This window comes from Oryctolagus cuniculus, chromosome 12 (genome assembly GCF_964237555.1).
Source record: "Oryctolagus cuniculus chromosome 12, mOryCun1.1, whole genome shotgun sequence".
Taxonomy (NCBI): domain Eukaryota; kingdom Metazoa; phylum Chordata; class Mammalia; order Lagomorpha; family Leporidae; genus Oryctolagus; species Oryctolagus cuniculus.
In genome coordinates, this window is record NC_091443.1 from 56,197,077 (window position 1) to 56,213,089 (window position 16,013).

General features: G+C 43.7%; 1 protein-coding gene across 8 annotated transcripts in view; it reads right to left on the reverse strand.

Moving 5' to 3' along the window:
* RYR3 (ryanodine receptor 3) overlaps nucleotides 1-16,013 on the reverse strand; it is a 598,353-nt gene that overhangs the window by 101,461 nt on the left and 480,879 nt on the right. For all 8 annotated transcript variants that reach the window (XM_070053266.1, XM_070053265.1, XM_070053267.1 and 5 more), the window contains 2 exon segments: nucleotides 13,985-14,223; nucleotides 12,546-12,627 (listed from right to left, as the gene is read on the reverse strand). In XM_070053266.1, the coding sequence (XP_069909367.1) occupies nucleotides 12,546-12,627; nucleotides 13,985-14,223 (321 nt within the window).

A 16,013-nucleotide genomic window follows, 5' to 3' on the forward strand; every position in this document is an offset into this window, starting at 1 on the left:
GTGGGTAGGAGGGAGGTAGGGGGGAAAAGCCACTATAATCCAAAAGTTATACTTTAGAAATTTATATTTATTAAATGAAAGTTGAAAAAAACTGAACTGTATGCCAACAAACTAGGAATCATAGAAGAAATGGATAGATTCCTAGAAAGATACAATCTACCAAAATTGAGTCATGAAGATATAGAAAACCTAAACAGACCAATAACCAAGACAAATATTGAATCAGTAATAAAGACCCTCCCAACAAAGAAAAGCCCAGGACTGGATGGCTTCACTGCTGAATTCTACCTGACATTTAAAGAAGAACAAATTCCAATTCTTCTCAAGCAAGTCAAAACAATTGAAAAGGAGGGAATCCTCCTAAACTCTTTCTATGAAGCCTGCATCATTTTTTTTTTTTTGACAGGCAGAGTGGACAGAGAGAGAGAGAGACAGAGAGAAAGGTCTTCCTTTTGTCATTGGTTCACCCTCTAATGGCCACCGCGGCCGGCGCGCTGCAGCCGGTGCACCGCGCCGATCCAATGGCAGGAGCCAGGTGCTTCTCCTGGTCTCCCATGGGGTGCAGGGCCCAAGCACTTGGGCCATCCTCCACTGCACTCCCTGGCCACAGCAGAGAGCTGGCCTGGAAGAGGGGCAACCGGGACAGAATCCGGTGCCCCAACTGGGACTAGAACCCGGTGTGCTGGTGCTGCAAGGTGGAGGATTAGCCTAGTGAGCCGCAGTGCCAGCCGCTTGCATCATCTTAATACATCAACCTGTAAAAGATGCAATGGAGACCCGGTTGCCCCTCTTCCAGGCCAGCTCTCTGCTGTGGCCAGGGAGTGCAGTGGAGGATGGCCCAAGTCCTTGGGCCCTGCACCCCATGGGAGACCAGGATAAGTACCTGGCTCCTGCCATCGGATCAGCGCGGTGCACCGGCTGCAGCGCGCCGGCCACGGCAGCCATTGGAGGTTGAACCAATGGCAAAGGAAGACCTTTCTCTCTGTCTTTCTCTCTCACTGTCCACTCTGCCTGTCAAAAAAAAAAAAAAAATGCAATGGAGAAAGAGAACTACAGACCAATATCCTTGATGAACATAGATGCAAAAATCTTGAACAAAATATTGGCTAAATGAATCCAACAACAGATCAGAAAGATCATCCACCCTTCCCAAGTGGGATTTATCCCCAGAATGCAGGGAAGGTTCTACATTCACAAATCAGTATGATACACCACATTAACAATATGAAGGGCATAAATCATATAATTATCTCAGGAGATGCAGAGAAAGCAACTGATAAAATACAACACCCTTTCATGATGAAAAGCTTAAGGAAAATGTGTATAGAAGGAACATTTCTCAACATAATCAAGGCAATTTATGACAAACCCACGGCAAGCATCCTATTGAACAGAGAAAAATTGGCAGCATTCTCCCTGAGATCCAGAAAAAAGACAAGGATTCCCTCTCTATCCACTGCTATTTAATATAGTCCTGGAAGTTTTAGGTAGAGCCTTTAGATAAGAAAAAGAAATCAAAAGGGGTACAAATTAGAAAAGAGGTAGTCAAAGTATCCTTATTTGCAGATGACGTGATCCTATAAATAGGGAAGGTAAAAGACTCCACTGAGAGACTATTGGAATTCATAAAAGAGTTTGGTAAAGTGGCAGGATATAAAATCACAGAAAAATCAATAGTGTTTGTATACAGAGACAATGCCATGGCTGAACAAGAACTTGTAAGATCAGTACTACTCACAGTAGCTCCAAGAAGAATCAAATACCTTGGAATAAATTTAACCAAGGATATCAAGGATCTCTACGATGAAAATTATAAAACACCAAAGAAAGAAATAGGAGACATTTAAAAATGGAAAAAACTTCAGTGTTCAAAGATTGCATGAATGAACATCATCAAAATGTCCATACTGTCAAGAGCAATTTAGGGATTCAGTGAAATCCCAATCAAAATACCAATGACATTCTTCAGAGATCTAGAGAAAACTATGCTGAAATTCAAATGAAAACATCCAAGACCCTTAATAGCTTAAGCAATCTTACAAAACAGAAACAAAGATGGAGGCATCACAATACCTGATTTCAAGACATACTGCAGGGCAATTACAATTACAACAGCCTGGTACTGGCACAAAATGGACTTATAAAGCAATGGAACAGAATAGAAACTCCAGAAATCAATCCATGCATCTACAGCCAACTTATATTTGATAAAGGAGCTAAAATAAATCGTGGAATGGACAGTCTCTTTAGCAAAAGGTGCTGGAAAAACTAGATCTCCACATGCAGAAGCATTAAATTAGCCCCCAACTTACACTGTACACAAAAATCCACTCAAAATGGATCAAGGACATAAAGCTATGACCCAATACCACCAAATTACTAGAGAACTTGTGGAAACTCTACAAGACATTGGCATAGGCAAAGACTTATTGGAAAAGACCCCAGAAGCATAGGCAATAACAGCTAAAATTGACAAATGGGATTACAACCAGCTGAGAAGCTTCTACACTGCAAAAGAAACACTCAGCAAAATGGAAGAAGCAACCCACAGAATGGGAGAAAATATTTGCAAACTGTGCAACTGATAAAGGGTTAACATCTAGAATATATAAAGAGTTTAAGAAATCGAACAACAAAACAATCAATCCAGTAAATAAATGGTCAAAGGACTTCAACAGGCATTTTTTGAGAGTGGAAATTCAAATGGCCAATGGACATCTGCAAAAATGCTCAGGATCACCAGCCATCAGGAAATGCAAACCAAAACCACATGAGGTTTCACCTCACTACAGTTAGAATGGTTCACATACAGAAATCAACAATAAATGCTGGTGGGGATGTGGGGAAAAGGTACTCTGATCAACTGATGGTGGGAATGTAAACTGGTGCAATCATTGTGGAACTAAGTATGGAGACACCTCAGAAACCTGAATATAGGCCTACCAGATGATCCAGCCATCCCACTCCTAGGAATTTACCCAAAGCAAAAGAGATCAGCACATGAAAGAGATATCTGTACCCCCATTATCACTGCAGCACAATTTACAATAGTTAAGATATGGAATCGGCTGGTGCCGTGGCTCAATAAGCTAATCCTCCGCCTTGTGGTGCTGGCACACCAGGTTCTAGTCCCGGTCTGGGCACTGGATTCTGTCCCAGTTGCCCCTCTTCCAGGCCAGCTCTCTGCTTTGGCCCAGGAGTGCAGTGGAGGATGGCCCAAGTGCTTGGGCCCTGCACCCGCATGGGAGACCAGGAGAGGCACCTGGCTCCCTGCTTTGGATCAGCGCGGTGCGCCGGCTGCAGCGGCCATTGGAGGGTGAACCAACAGTAAAGGAAGACCTCTCTGTCTCTCTCTCTCTCTCACTGTCCAGTCTGCTTGTCAAAAATAAATAAATAAAAATGATATGGAATCAACCCAGATGTCCATCAACTGTTGACTGGATAAAGAAATTATGGTATATATACAAAATGGAGTACTACTCAGCTGTAAACAAACAAAAAAATGAAATCCTGTCTTTTGCAATAAGTTGGTCACAACTGGAAACCATTATACTTAGTGAAATAAGCCAGGCCCCAAAAGACAAATATCATGTTTTCCCTGATCGGATGTAATTAATAGAATACCTGCAATGTAATGTATTTAAGTGAAATAGACGTTTGGAGAATGCATGATTATGTATAACCCTTGTCTCTTCCATTGAGGAACAATCTTTTGTTTAGTTTTGTTTTACTTTGTTTTCTGTTTTGCCGAACTCCTCTGCTTAGAGTAGGGCTAATATATGATCGCTAAGTAAACTGATAATAGATCATTACAAAAATTAGAATGGGAATCCGAGAGGGAAGGGGGAAAAGGGTTGGAAGGTGGGTGGGAAGGAGGGGAAGCCCCACTCTGTCCCTAAATCTGTATATATGAAATATATGAAACTCTCATAACTTAAATAAAATAAAAACATTAAAAAACTTTCACCAATCTCTTACCAGGGCCAGCCACTGGGGCTGTTGCTGGTTGCGGGGGGGGGGGGGGGAGGGAGGGATACATCAGAGCCCGAGTGTAGATGCATTGCTAGGGCTAAAGACACTGCAGATTTAGTGAGAAAGAACCACCCCTGAACCAGCTTTTCAGATTTGAAGCTGCCTGCTATTTCTTCCCCTTTCATTCTCTTCCACTTCTTCTCTCTCTCTCCCCACCACCTCTCTCTCTCTCTCTCTCACACACACACACACACTCTCGTATGCATACAATTTCTCCATTTTTGAGAACCAGCAAGGTTTCTAGAAACAAAGAAATTGATGAGAAACATAGGTCAGAAAAAGAATTATCCAGAAAAAAATAAATTTTTTCCTATACATTAACAGAAAATAGAGAAAAGCAAAAAGGGTTAGTAATATGAAAAAAATTTAAGGAAAATCATACAAATGAAAAACAGAAATGAAGAATCAGCTAAAAGTTCCTAGAGATAAAATGAAAGATATGGAAGATTAAGGGAAAACTCAATACACACAAATATTCTCCCTAAATACCATATAAGAAAATCCCTGTATCTCTGATATAATGAAAATTTTGTGAAATAGAAGATGCAATTCTAAAGATGAAGGAACACATAAAGCCATGACAAGTAGAGAAAAGGACTGATATAGAATAATCTACTCTGGGACATATATTGCAGAGAAGAACTTCAAGTCTAAAGAAAGAGGCCTAAGAACAGCCAGCTCCTCCACTCCCACTGCAGCTATGTTTATGTACAGAAAATACTGCCTAGAATTTTTCAGAATACAAAGAAATAATAACCACACGTGCATAAAGGAAAAAAATTACAACCCAAGGATTTTAAAAAGCACTTTGTTTTTAAGATTTATTTGAAAGGTGGAGGGGAGATAGAGAGAGATGAAAGGAGGGAGGGAGAGAGGGAGAGAGTGAGAGGGAGGGGGTAGGGGGAGAGGGAAAGAGGGAGGGGGGAGAGGGAGAGGGAAGGAGAGGGAGAGAGAGAGGGAGAGGGAGGGGAGGGGGAGGGGAGGGGGACAGGGAGGGGAAGAGGGAGGGGAGAGTGAGGGGGAGAGGGAGGGGGAGAGGGACAGGGAGGGGGACAGGAAGGGGGAGAGGGAAGGGGAGAGAGAGTGAGGGATAGTGGGAGAGGGGGAGGAGAGAGGGAGAAGGGAAGGGGAGAGGGAGGGGGAGGGGGAGAGGGAGGGGGAAGGGGAGGGGGAGAGAGAGATTTTCCATCCATTGGTTCGTTCCCCAAATGGCCACAACAACCAGGTATGGACTAGGCCAAAGCCAGGAGCTCCATCTGGGTTTCTGACTTGGGTGGCAGGTGCCCAAGTATTGGTCATCATCTGCTGCTTTCCCTGGTGCACTAGCAGAGAGCTGGATCAGAAACAGGGCAATCAGGACTCTAACCAATATTATGACACAGGTGAGGAGCATTTTTCTGCCAAGGGTAATTTGGATATTTATAACATTATTCATGGGCCATACAAAACTATCAACTTAAAAACTAGCCAGCTGTAAATTTATTGAATTTTGAGCCCCAACTGCAATTGCCTTGGCAGGGTCAGATCAAATGATTTTGTGGGCCCTGTGGGTCGGTTGCTGCCCACCCCTGCATACCAGCATTGCAAGCAGAGGCTTAACCTGCAGTGCCACAACACGGGCCCTGACTCAAGGATTTTATACCATGGAAATCGTTCACATATAAAAGTCAAGGGATAAGTTCCAAAACATGCAGACTCAAGAGTATCTAAGGGCTCTTGCAGGAAAAACTACTTAATGATGAATGCGGTCAATCAAAAGATAAATCAAAATAAAAAAATTAGAAATGAGAACATCATGGTTCAAAGGATTGGTTATGCAGTGAGTAATTTAAATACAAATTGAGGTAAACAACCCTGGGAATATTGGTTCTAGAACAGAATGTGAATGTTATAATGGATTGTATAGCAAAAACAAGACAGTAGAAAGAGAAGATGGCTGGCCATGCAAATGTAGTAAATTTGCTCATCTTTCCAAATAAGGAATTAGTGGGTACTATATATTAGTGATAAATTTTAAAAATATGACTTGTATGATAAAGAAATTCAGTTTTTACCTTCATTTAACAAGATACAGTTGCAAAGCAATATGGGTATTATGAGCTCATGTATAAAAAGGTACAAATAGAAAGTATTTGGAATGGTTCACAATAAATGGATTCTAGTGGCTTTCATTGGGAATTGGATCCACAGGTTAATATGAAAGGATAAAAATGGCAGATTTTTAACTTTCTGTAGTTCTGAGGTTTTTTGTTTTCTTAATTTTTTTTTTTTACTAAGCATGTGTTTCCTTCATAATAACAAAAGAAAAGTTAACAAATAAAAATAGTTAATGTCAGTATCACATCTCTAGGATTTTAAGTCTACAATTCGTTAGTTGTTTGTTTAACAAATAGAGAAATGATACAGGTAGCCTCCCTGGCTTTGGTTTGGTACAGCCCTGGCACTGCAGGGGAGTGAACCAGCAGATGGAAAATCTCTTTGCCTTTTTCAAAAGAGGAAATCCAAATGACCAACCCACACATTAAAAAATGTTCAAGATCACTGGCAATCAGGGAAATGCAAATCAAAACCACAATGAGGTTTCACCTCACCCCGGTGAGAATGGCTTACATTCAGAAATCTACCAACAATAGATGCTGGAGAGGATGTGGGGAAAAAGGGACACTAACCCACTGTTGGTGGGAATGCAAACTGGTTAAGCCACTATGGAAGTCAGTCTGGAGATTCCTCAGAAACCTGAATATAACCCTACCATACAACCCAGCCATACCACTTCTTGGAATTTACCCAAAGGAAATTAAATTGGCAAACAAAAAAGCTGTCTGCACCTTAATGTTTATTGCAGCTCAATTCACAATAGCTAAGACCTGGAACCAACCCAAATGCCCATCAACAGTAGACTGGATAAACAAATTATGGAACATGTACTCTATAGAATACTATACAGCAGTCAAAAACAATGAAACCCGGTCATTCACAACAAGATGGAGGAATCTGGAAAACATTATGCTGAGTGAACTAAGCCAGTCCCAAAGGGACAAATATCATATGTTCTCCCTGATCGGCGACATCTAACTGAGTGCCAAGGGGGAAACCTTTTGAAGTGAAATGGACATTATGAGAGACAGTGACTTGATCAGCTCTTGTCCTGACTGTTGATGTACAACTTAATACTTTATCCCTTTTAGTATTTTTTTTGTTCTAGTTAATACTATTGGTTGAACTCTGTAATTAACACACAATTATTCTTAGGTGCTAAAATTTAACTGAAAAGTGATCCCTGTTAAATTTAAGAGTGGGAATAAGAGAGGGAGGAGATGTACATTTTGGGACATGCTCAATCGGACTTGCCCCAAATGGTGGAGTTAGAAATGTGCCAGGGGAGTCCAATACAATCTCATCAAGGTGGCATGTACCAATGCCATCTCCCTAGTCCAAGTGATCAATTTCAGTTCACAATTGATCACACTGATAGGTCTAAGAGTCAAAGGGATCACACAAACAAGACTAGTGTCTGCTAATACTAACTGATAGAATCAAAAAGGGAGAGAATGATCCATCATGGGAAGCGGCATACACAGCAGACTCATAGAATGGCAGATGTCCTAAATAGCACTCTGGCCTCAAAATCAGCCCTTAAGGCATTCGGATCTGGTTGAAGAGCCCATGAGAGTATTTTAGGCATGGAAAGCCAAGACACTCTGGGAAAAAAAAAAGAGTACCTAAATGAAAGATCTCTGCGAGTGAGATCCCATCAGAAAGAATGGGCCATCAAAGAAGGAGGTACCCTTCTCTGAAGGGAGGAGAGAACTTCCACTTTGACTATGACCTTGTCTAAATAAGATCGAAGTTGGCAAACTCAATAGTGTGGGGAGCAACTCGGACTAGACTAAGTTACTGGAATTAAGACTTATTCTATGCATCTGCTCTCCCACAGTATGGCGCTGAGAAGGGAGAAGCAGCTTCTACACAGCTGCCTCCAGTTCAACCAATAAACAGCAGGACCTGCTCCTGATTGGAGGAGAGCAGCATACTCACCGTGTGGGTAGCAGAGTTGGGATTGGCGGAAGAGGACTATAAAGGAGGAGAGAGACAACATGCACCAGGAACATCTAGGGGGAACATCTATCTGAAGGAACACCTGTGCAGCCCCCGAGAGAGCCGGCCGGCGGTGTGCCACTCCCCCAGGGAAGTGGGGAATGTGGCCAGGGGGAACCGCCCTTCCACGGAGGTGGAAGGGTTGGTAGCCAACCCGGGAAGAACCAGCAGCAAACCCGGGGAGGGCCGAGCAGACAGAAGAACAGCGCAGGGTCCTGTGTCGCTCCTCCACGAAGACAGGGAGCGACATAATGGTGCCGTGACTCGGATATGAAGCCCAGGCAGGGTTTAGTGTCGTTCCTCCATGAAGAGGGGGAGCGACATAATGGTGCCGTGACTCGGATATGGACTGTGGGAAAGAAGTTAGGATTGAAAGCGAAAGTGAAAGCTTTCATAGACTCGGATGCGGACTATGGCGGGGAAGCTAGGAGATTGAAAGCGAAAGTGAAACCTGGAGGAGGCTTGGACTCGGATACGGACTGTGGGAAAGAAATTAGGATTTAAAGTGAACGCAAGAAGAAACTTAGAGTCAGATACGGACTGCAGGTTGAAAGTGAAAGTGAAACCTATAAGAAACTTAGATTTGGATACGGACTGTGGGGAGAGGCCAGGAGAAATGAGGGAGGAATATTGTTGGAAGAAAACTTAGGGAAACATACCGGGTAGAGAAAAATGTTAGGGAGGATGAAACCGCGAGTGCAGGCTGAGGCGGAGACGGAAGCCATCTTGGAATTCTTCAAGTCAGCCCGGGGAGCAAGAGGTGAAGATCTGGAACCAGAGGCAGAGACGTGGGCCGCCAGGTTGGAATTCGCCAGGTTAGTCCGGGGAACTTGGATTGAATGCTAGTGGCGGAAACGTAAGCTACGCTGTGTGACTCGTGGAAGCCGCCGCGTGCAGAGAGCGCACGGGGCGTGAATAGATAGGGAACGTGGGGCTAGTGCGAGGCCGTGGTGTGGGTGCAAAGGGGCGTGGAGACCGCGGAGTGCGCGCGAAGCCGGGAAGCCGCGCAGCCGTGCAGATGAGAGAAGCAAGGGCTGAAGTGGCTCAGAGCCGGGAAGCCGCCGAGAAGCACCCTCGGGGCGGGCGCCGGGAAGCCGCAGGGATAAGAGAAACAGAAGTCTGGAAGTGAAATGAGAGAAATAGGAATGCTGGTAGATAGAAGTGAAATGGGAGAAATAGGAATGCCCGGAGATAGAGAAATAGAGAGAGGTGAGGCCTCCCCTCAACATGGCAATGAGAGAGCTTGGATTCGGTCTGCCTGATTAGGGAGGTGGTGAGCACCTGTGGGCGGCTAGCAGTTTATGCGCCGCAGGTCACCGAAGACAGGCACGAATTAACATCAATAAGTCTCCCCACAATACCGCAATGAGAAGGCTTGGATTCGGTCTGCCTGATTAGTAAGGCGGTAAGCACCAGCAGGCAGCTTGACCAGAGTATGAGCTGCAGGTCACCGAAGATAGGCACGTTATCAACACCAATAAGTCTCCCCACAATACGGCAATGAGAAGGCTTGGATTCGGTTTGCCTGATAGGGCTTGTAAGCACCTGCATGCAGTTCTAGCAGAGCAGAGCATGCGCTGCAGGGCACCGAACTCAGGCACGCATCAGCGCCTAAAAACCTCCTCACAACATGGCGAAGAGAGGACCCGGATTCGGTTTGCCTGATTGATAGGACTTGTAAGCACCTGTGGGCAACTCTAGCAAGCAGAGCAGAGTGTGTGCCGCAGGGCACTGAAGACAGGCGCGTATCAACGCCAAAAAATAAAAAGAAAGGGGGATCTGTGGGGAGCAACTCGGACTAGACTAAGTTACTGGAATTAAGACTTATTCTATGCATCTGCTCTCCCGCAATATGGCGCTGAGAAGGGAGAAGCAGCTTCTACACAGCTGCCTCCAGTTCAACCAATAAACAGCAGGACCTGCTCCTGATTGGAGGAGAGCAGCATACTCGCCGTGTGGGTAGCAGAGTTGGGATTGGCGGAAGAGGACTATAAAGGAGGAGAGAGACAACATGCACCAGGAACATCTAGGGGGAACATCTATCTGAAGGAACACCTGTGCAGCCCCCGAGAGAGCCGGGTGTGCCGCTCCCCCGGGGAAGTGGGGAATGTGGCCAGGGGGAACCGCCCTTCCACGGAGGTGGAAGGGTTGGTAGCCAACCCGGGAAGAACCAGCAGCAAACCCGGGGAGGGCCGAGCAGACAGAAGAACAGCGCAGGGTCCTGTGTCGCTCCTCCACGAAGACGGGGAGCGACACAATAGGCTTCCATAGCCTTGGCAACTCATGACTAGAGCCTAGGGAGATTTCTGACACCATAAACAAGAGTGTCAAATTGTTAAGTCAACAACAGGAGTCACTGTGTGCTTACTCCTCATGTAGGATCTCTGTCCTTAATGTATTGTACAATGTGAATTAATGCTATAACTAGTACTGAAACAGTATTTTACACTTTATGTTCTGTGTGGGTGCAAACTGATGAAATCTTTACTTACTACATACTGAATTGATCTTCTGTATATAAAGATAATTGAAAATGAATCTTGATGTGAATGGAATGGGAGAGGGAGCGGGAGATGGGAGGGAAGCGGGTGGGAGGGAAGTTATGGGGGGGAAAAGCCATTGTACTCCATAAACTGTACTTTGGAAATTATATTTACTAAATAAAAATTTGAAAAAAAAATAAAAACAAACAAACCATAGGGGAAGCACTGACTTAGGGGCTTTTCTGTCCACACGGAACATGAAACACAGGCACCAACGTTCACAGGGCTGTAGATAAACAACAACTGTGGCATGAACACATTGATAAACTATAAAAAGTCACATGAAGAGCAGTCTTTTTCTGGTCTGACATTTCAGGGCTGACCTTTCTCTGACTTTTCTGAGAGAAGAATGCATAAGCTTTGAGAAAAAATGTGCAAACACAAACACACACATACACCCACACCACAGGTAGATATATATTCACACATATAAACTCAGAGAATAAGAAAATATTTACAAATGCCCAATGGGAGAAATGCAGCAAAAACACTTTTCCTGAATAAAATTCCATATTAATAAAAATAATTTTATTGATCTCCTGTTGATTTGGTATAAAATAGTTAAAATTTGTGTCTGCCCCAAGAGTCCCTATTACTAAATGACAAAATCATTTCTCCATATTTTACATAAAACAATAAAGAAAGCTAGGCAATTGTGAGGATCTACAATCATAATCAAAACAAATTGAATCACTAGCACCTCAACTAATTTCTTTTTGCCCCCAAAGAAACCTTTTATTTAATGAGTACAAATTTAATAAGTACAACTTTAGAAATACAGTGATTCTTCCCATTATACCCGCCCTCCCACCCCCTCTCAACTAATTTCTTGAGCTCTGGAAATCTACTGGGAAGCTGTGATAGTACAGAAGCAGACATTTCTTCAATAGTTTTTGGATATTTGCACATAATTTCAAATCATGTGTTTTTTAGTTAAGGAGCTAAACTAACTTCCTTGCTTTATTGATAAATTCCAATTTTAATTCATACAAGTTTTAATGTTAAACAAGGGATTATAGTTGATTAGTTTGTCAAAAAGCATCATAAATAAAGGCAGTACAAGTTAAGGTGCTACCAAGAAGCGTTCAGATCGTGTAACTTTAAGAACGGATTGAATTTCTTCTGATTTGTCTATATGAAATAGCAAAAACTGAAGAAAAATCTTCCCAAGATAAGACCAAATCAAGAGTTTGTTAGAGATTTTTTTGGCTAATACTTTTGCTTATCTTTCTTATCTTCCCATGGATTTAAATGGAACAACACAACACATGGCATTTGATGCTGAAAAGCCAAGGTCACCGAAGGCCTCCGCTGTGGCAGGCAGATTAGAGAGGCAAAGCTGGAACCCAAGTCCCTCTGCAAATAAGTCTGTTCGGAGTCTAGATTAGTGACCAGCATTTTTGCTAAGAAGGGTGCACTTGTTCAAAACTATCGCTGATCTGACAGCTGAGAACGGCAAAGGTCCAGGATTGTAACCCATGGAAACTCATTAAACACCAAAGAAGCTGCTTCACGTCCCTTGAGCTTCTCAGCAGGCTTTAACCACAGGAACTCTGCAAGCCATTTGGAAGCTGTGATTATGAAGAAATAGAAGCATCTTTAACAGTTTTTGGTCACCAGCACTTGCTTTAGCTTGGCTATCTTGCTCCTCCAGCCACATACATTCGCCAGAGATTGCCACAGAAGTCATAAATCTCATTACACTTCTTTATTTTGCTGTAAACATTTCATAACCTAGCTTTAAAAATCACCTCTTCCTATCAGGGAGCATTCTGGTATTGCTGGATTGAAAAGATATTAAGTGTTTAAAAAAAACTGTAAGCAACATTTTCCTGAGCCTGAGTGTGTTAGCTTCTTTTGCTTACTAATTACCTCTCAACATAGATGTTTTTTCCTGTCCCAAGGGAGTACAGGCTGCACAGGATGCGGTAGCATGAAATCTGCACGTCACCCACTGAAACAAAGAAGAGATGTCATTACTGCAAATCAACCCCAGCTCTACCTCCCTCAAACAGGAGATGCCAGGAAGAAAGAAAATGCACTGGCACCAGCCAATAGCAAAACAACCTTCTCTCTTTATAAATGGTTGTTCTACCCCATTGCTAGCTTACTAGTTGCTGAACATGGGAGAGACCCCACTGATAGGAAAACATCCTCCACTGAGTCATCCCAGTTCATTGTGGGGCTCGTGATCTGCATCACATCGTTTTACAGGGCAAGGAACCGTCTGACAGGTGTCTTCCATAATGGAACTTTTTTTTCCAATAGGAGACACTATAGTCAAATTTTATCTAGTGCAATATTTCTTTTCTCTGGAAGGCAGAATGCAGAAAATGCGACTCTTGACAGAGTCTTTTGCTCATTTCCTAGGAGGATATATAAGCAGCCCCATCTTCTTCAGAGACAGGGTGAAATTCCCCAAGTGTGCATCCCAAGTTCTCTGCTGGGTGCTTCCAAAAGGCAATTCAATGACACTGTAAGTTTATCATGTTTCCTAAGGAAAAGGCACATTCTGTCTAGGAACTCGTAGCGTTTCACCTGCAGGCTTCGTGACCCTAGCCACATTTGGCACTCACACCAAGGCTGGGACTCCTGTTATACAACCTGAACTAATTCAGTATTTCATTCCCCCAGGCCCCCAAGGAAGTTCATTGTTCCTGTGACACAAGATCCTGAGTCAGGATGTTCCCTCAGTGGAAATAACTGATTTTCAGTTGTTGAGGGAAGTGGATGACACAGCCCTTAGCTATCAACAACTGGTTGAATTAAATCATGTGCCAGAATTAAAAGTACAAAAGCAAATCTTGGTGTTAGATATTCACGTGGGGGCTGAACATGCTGCTAAATACAGACTAAAATAAAACTGACCGACTATGGTCTTTTTCTGAAGGCTCAGATAATGAAACGTTAGCATCTTTCCTTTGCTGCTGGTACCCAATGAATAAATTAAGGCTCCTTACCAGGAAAAATGGTGACTGAAAGACCCTGGGAGCAAACTTTTATCTCCCACTAAATTGCTTAGGTAACCTTTTTACAATAAGCAGGCACATGAGAGCAGAGCACTTGATTAGCAGGTGGGAATTTCTGGCCCAAAATAAAAGTGGGAAAAGATTAAATATTATATATTCAAATTAGGGTATTTCCTTCCCTCAAAGAGCATATTTCTTCATTTTTCTTACTCTAAAAGGGAAAGAGCAAGAAATAATTAGCTCTCTGATCTGCCCTCAAGCTCAATGTAAGTGAATGACCCCAGGGCTTCCTATGTGTGGCCATGTGCACAGAAGCCCGTGCCAACTGGCAGTGCGACTCACAGAGGAGATCCACCCCAAACTGGTGCTGAGCGACGTGCTCAAAGATGGACGTCAGTATGGGGAGCAGAGCCACAGTGGTGTAGTTAATATTCTGAGAGACGCCTTTGATCTGCGTTCGGGAATGGGTGAACTTCCCCAGCTTCAGGTTTTCCGAAGTCTTCTCCAAGTCCTCGGCAGCACTTTCAAAGAACGCTCGTAAGCCAGCCTTCACCAGCTCTGAGCCGGACTTCATGACAGTCCTGAAAGCAAGCAACGTGCAAAACCAGACGCATAATTCATGCTGTCGGCCACCCCCCTTTTTCTAAGTGGCAGGGCAACCCGGGCAGACATTTGGTCCTGTGGTCATCCAATGGCACTATGTCAGGAGAAACGAGGAGAGCAGTAAATTTGCAGGAAAAAAAATCCTGGATCCCACAGTCGCAAAGGGGCTAGCGACAGGACAGTGTGCTGTTTGAAGGATTTATTGCACAACACTTGAGGATGTGTAGAGAACAACTTAGAATGAAGCTGATATTGGTTGCCTGCTTGCTATAGAACCTTGCTAGAGTCTTCTGTCAATACTCAATTACAAGGACGGGGAGGTGAGCTTTTCTTATTGCTTACTGTGGAGAAGCAAGTTTTGTAAGAACTAGCTAGAAGTATGAGCTCTTCTGAGGCAGGCTCTCTGAAAGGGAGAGGGAGAGAGAGGGAGGGAGAGGGGACAAGAGAGGGAGCAAAAGAGAAAGCAGCAGCAACAGGAAGAGGAGATTAATTGAAGTTTGGATTTGCAGTAGTTTGTAAGGACATACTAGGATGAGGGGAGAGAAAGGGACAGTTAATCCTTTAAAAATGTATAGCTTAAAATAAATAAACAAATAAATAAAAGTTTAATCAGAACACTGGGGGGTGGGAGGGACACTGAGATGGAGCCGGCAGGAATGGAGATTCCTATGGGCACCTGAGGCCTTCCCTCCAAACTACTGTATAAAACTCCCAACTGGAGTGAAACCTCTAAGCAATCCATAATTTCCCCTGTTTCCACATCTCAACCACAAGAACGGCACAGACATGCTTCAAGGGCAGATGCTTTTTATCACAGCATCTTCTTGAGAACCATCCAACCCATCAGGATAACAACAACTAGGGAATGAAGTCCATAAGGCTGGCTCCTCCCCTGTAAGTACTGATGGGTTCTCTGCCTGACTTTCTAGTGGCAGATTTTGCCAGGAATGACCACCAATGACACTGATCTGCTTTGAAACAACAACCCTGAACTTCTCCCAAAGCTTCACAGGCTTCTTGGAGTAAAGATGCCTCATCCCAATTGCAAGGGATTTCGGTCACTGGGAGGCCTTGGTCTGATCCTACAAATTTGAGCTATTCCGATGTTTCCACAGCATGTATTTCTCTCAAAAACACTAAAATTACCTCTGCTGGTCCTGGATCTTTCTGTGTAGTTACTCTTACCATGCTGTGACTTTCATCTTCACACCATTCTTTCAGGCTGGTGCCTGTCTTTCTCCACTGGGTCTCGGGAGGTGTGTTCCCTCCCGACTTTGACGAGGGCCCTTCCTACTGAGCATGTCTAAGACAGCTCCTACTCAGTTGGCTTCACTATGGTCTCACTTTTAAATCTCTTCTTTTATGTTAATAACAGCAGCATTTGTATGTGTCCTTTTTAAAAGATACTGTCCCTGTTCAGCTGTATCTCCCCACAGACCCCATGGCCACCTTTGTCTCTGATCTTCTGGAAACCAGATCTCCCTGCATTTCCTTCCTTGGTCATTTTAACTTCAGAGTGATATTGTTCAGCTCTTCCAAGATGTTTATGGCTCTACTACCCATTGGGCAAATCTTCCTTGTTTTAAAAGAAAATATTTGAGAAGCAGAGAGTGCTCCATCTGCTGGTTTATTTCCCAAATGCTTACAAGGGCCAGGACCAGCCCAAGGCTGAAGCTGGAACATGAGAACTTCATCAAAGTCTCCTATGTGAATGGCAGGAACCCAATCACTGCTGCCTCCCAGGCTCTGCAGTAGCAGGAAGCCAGAG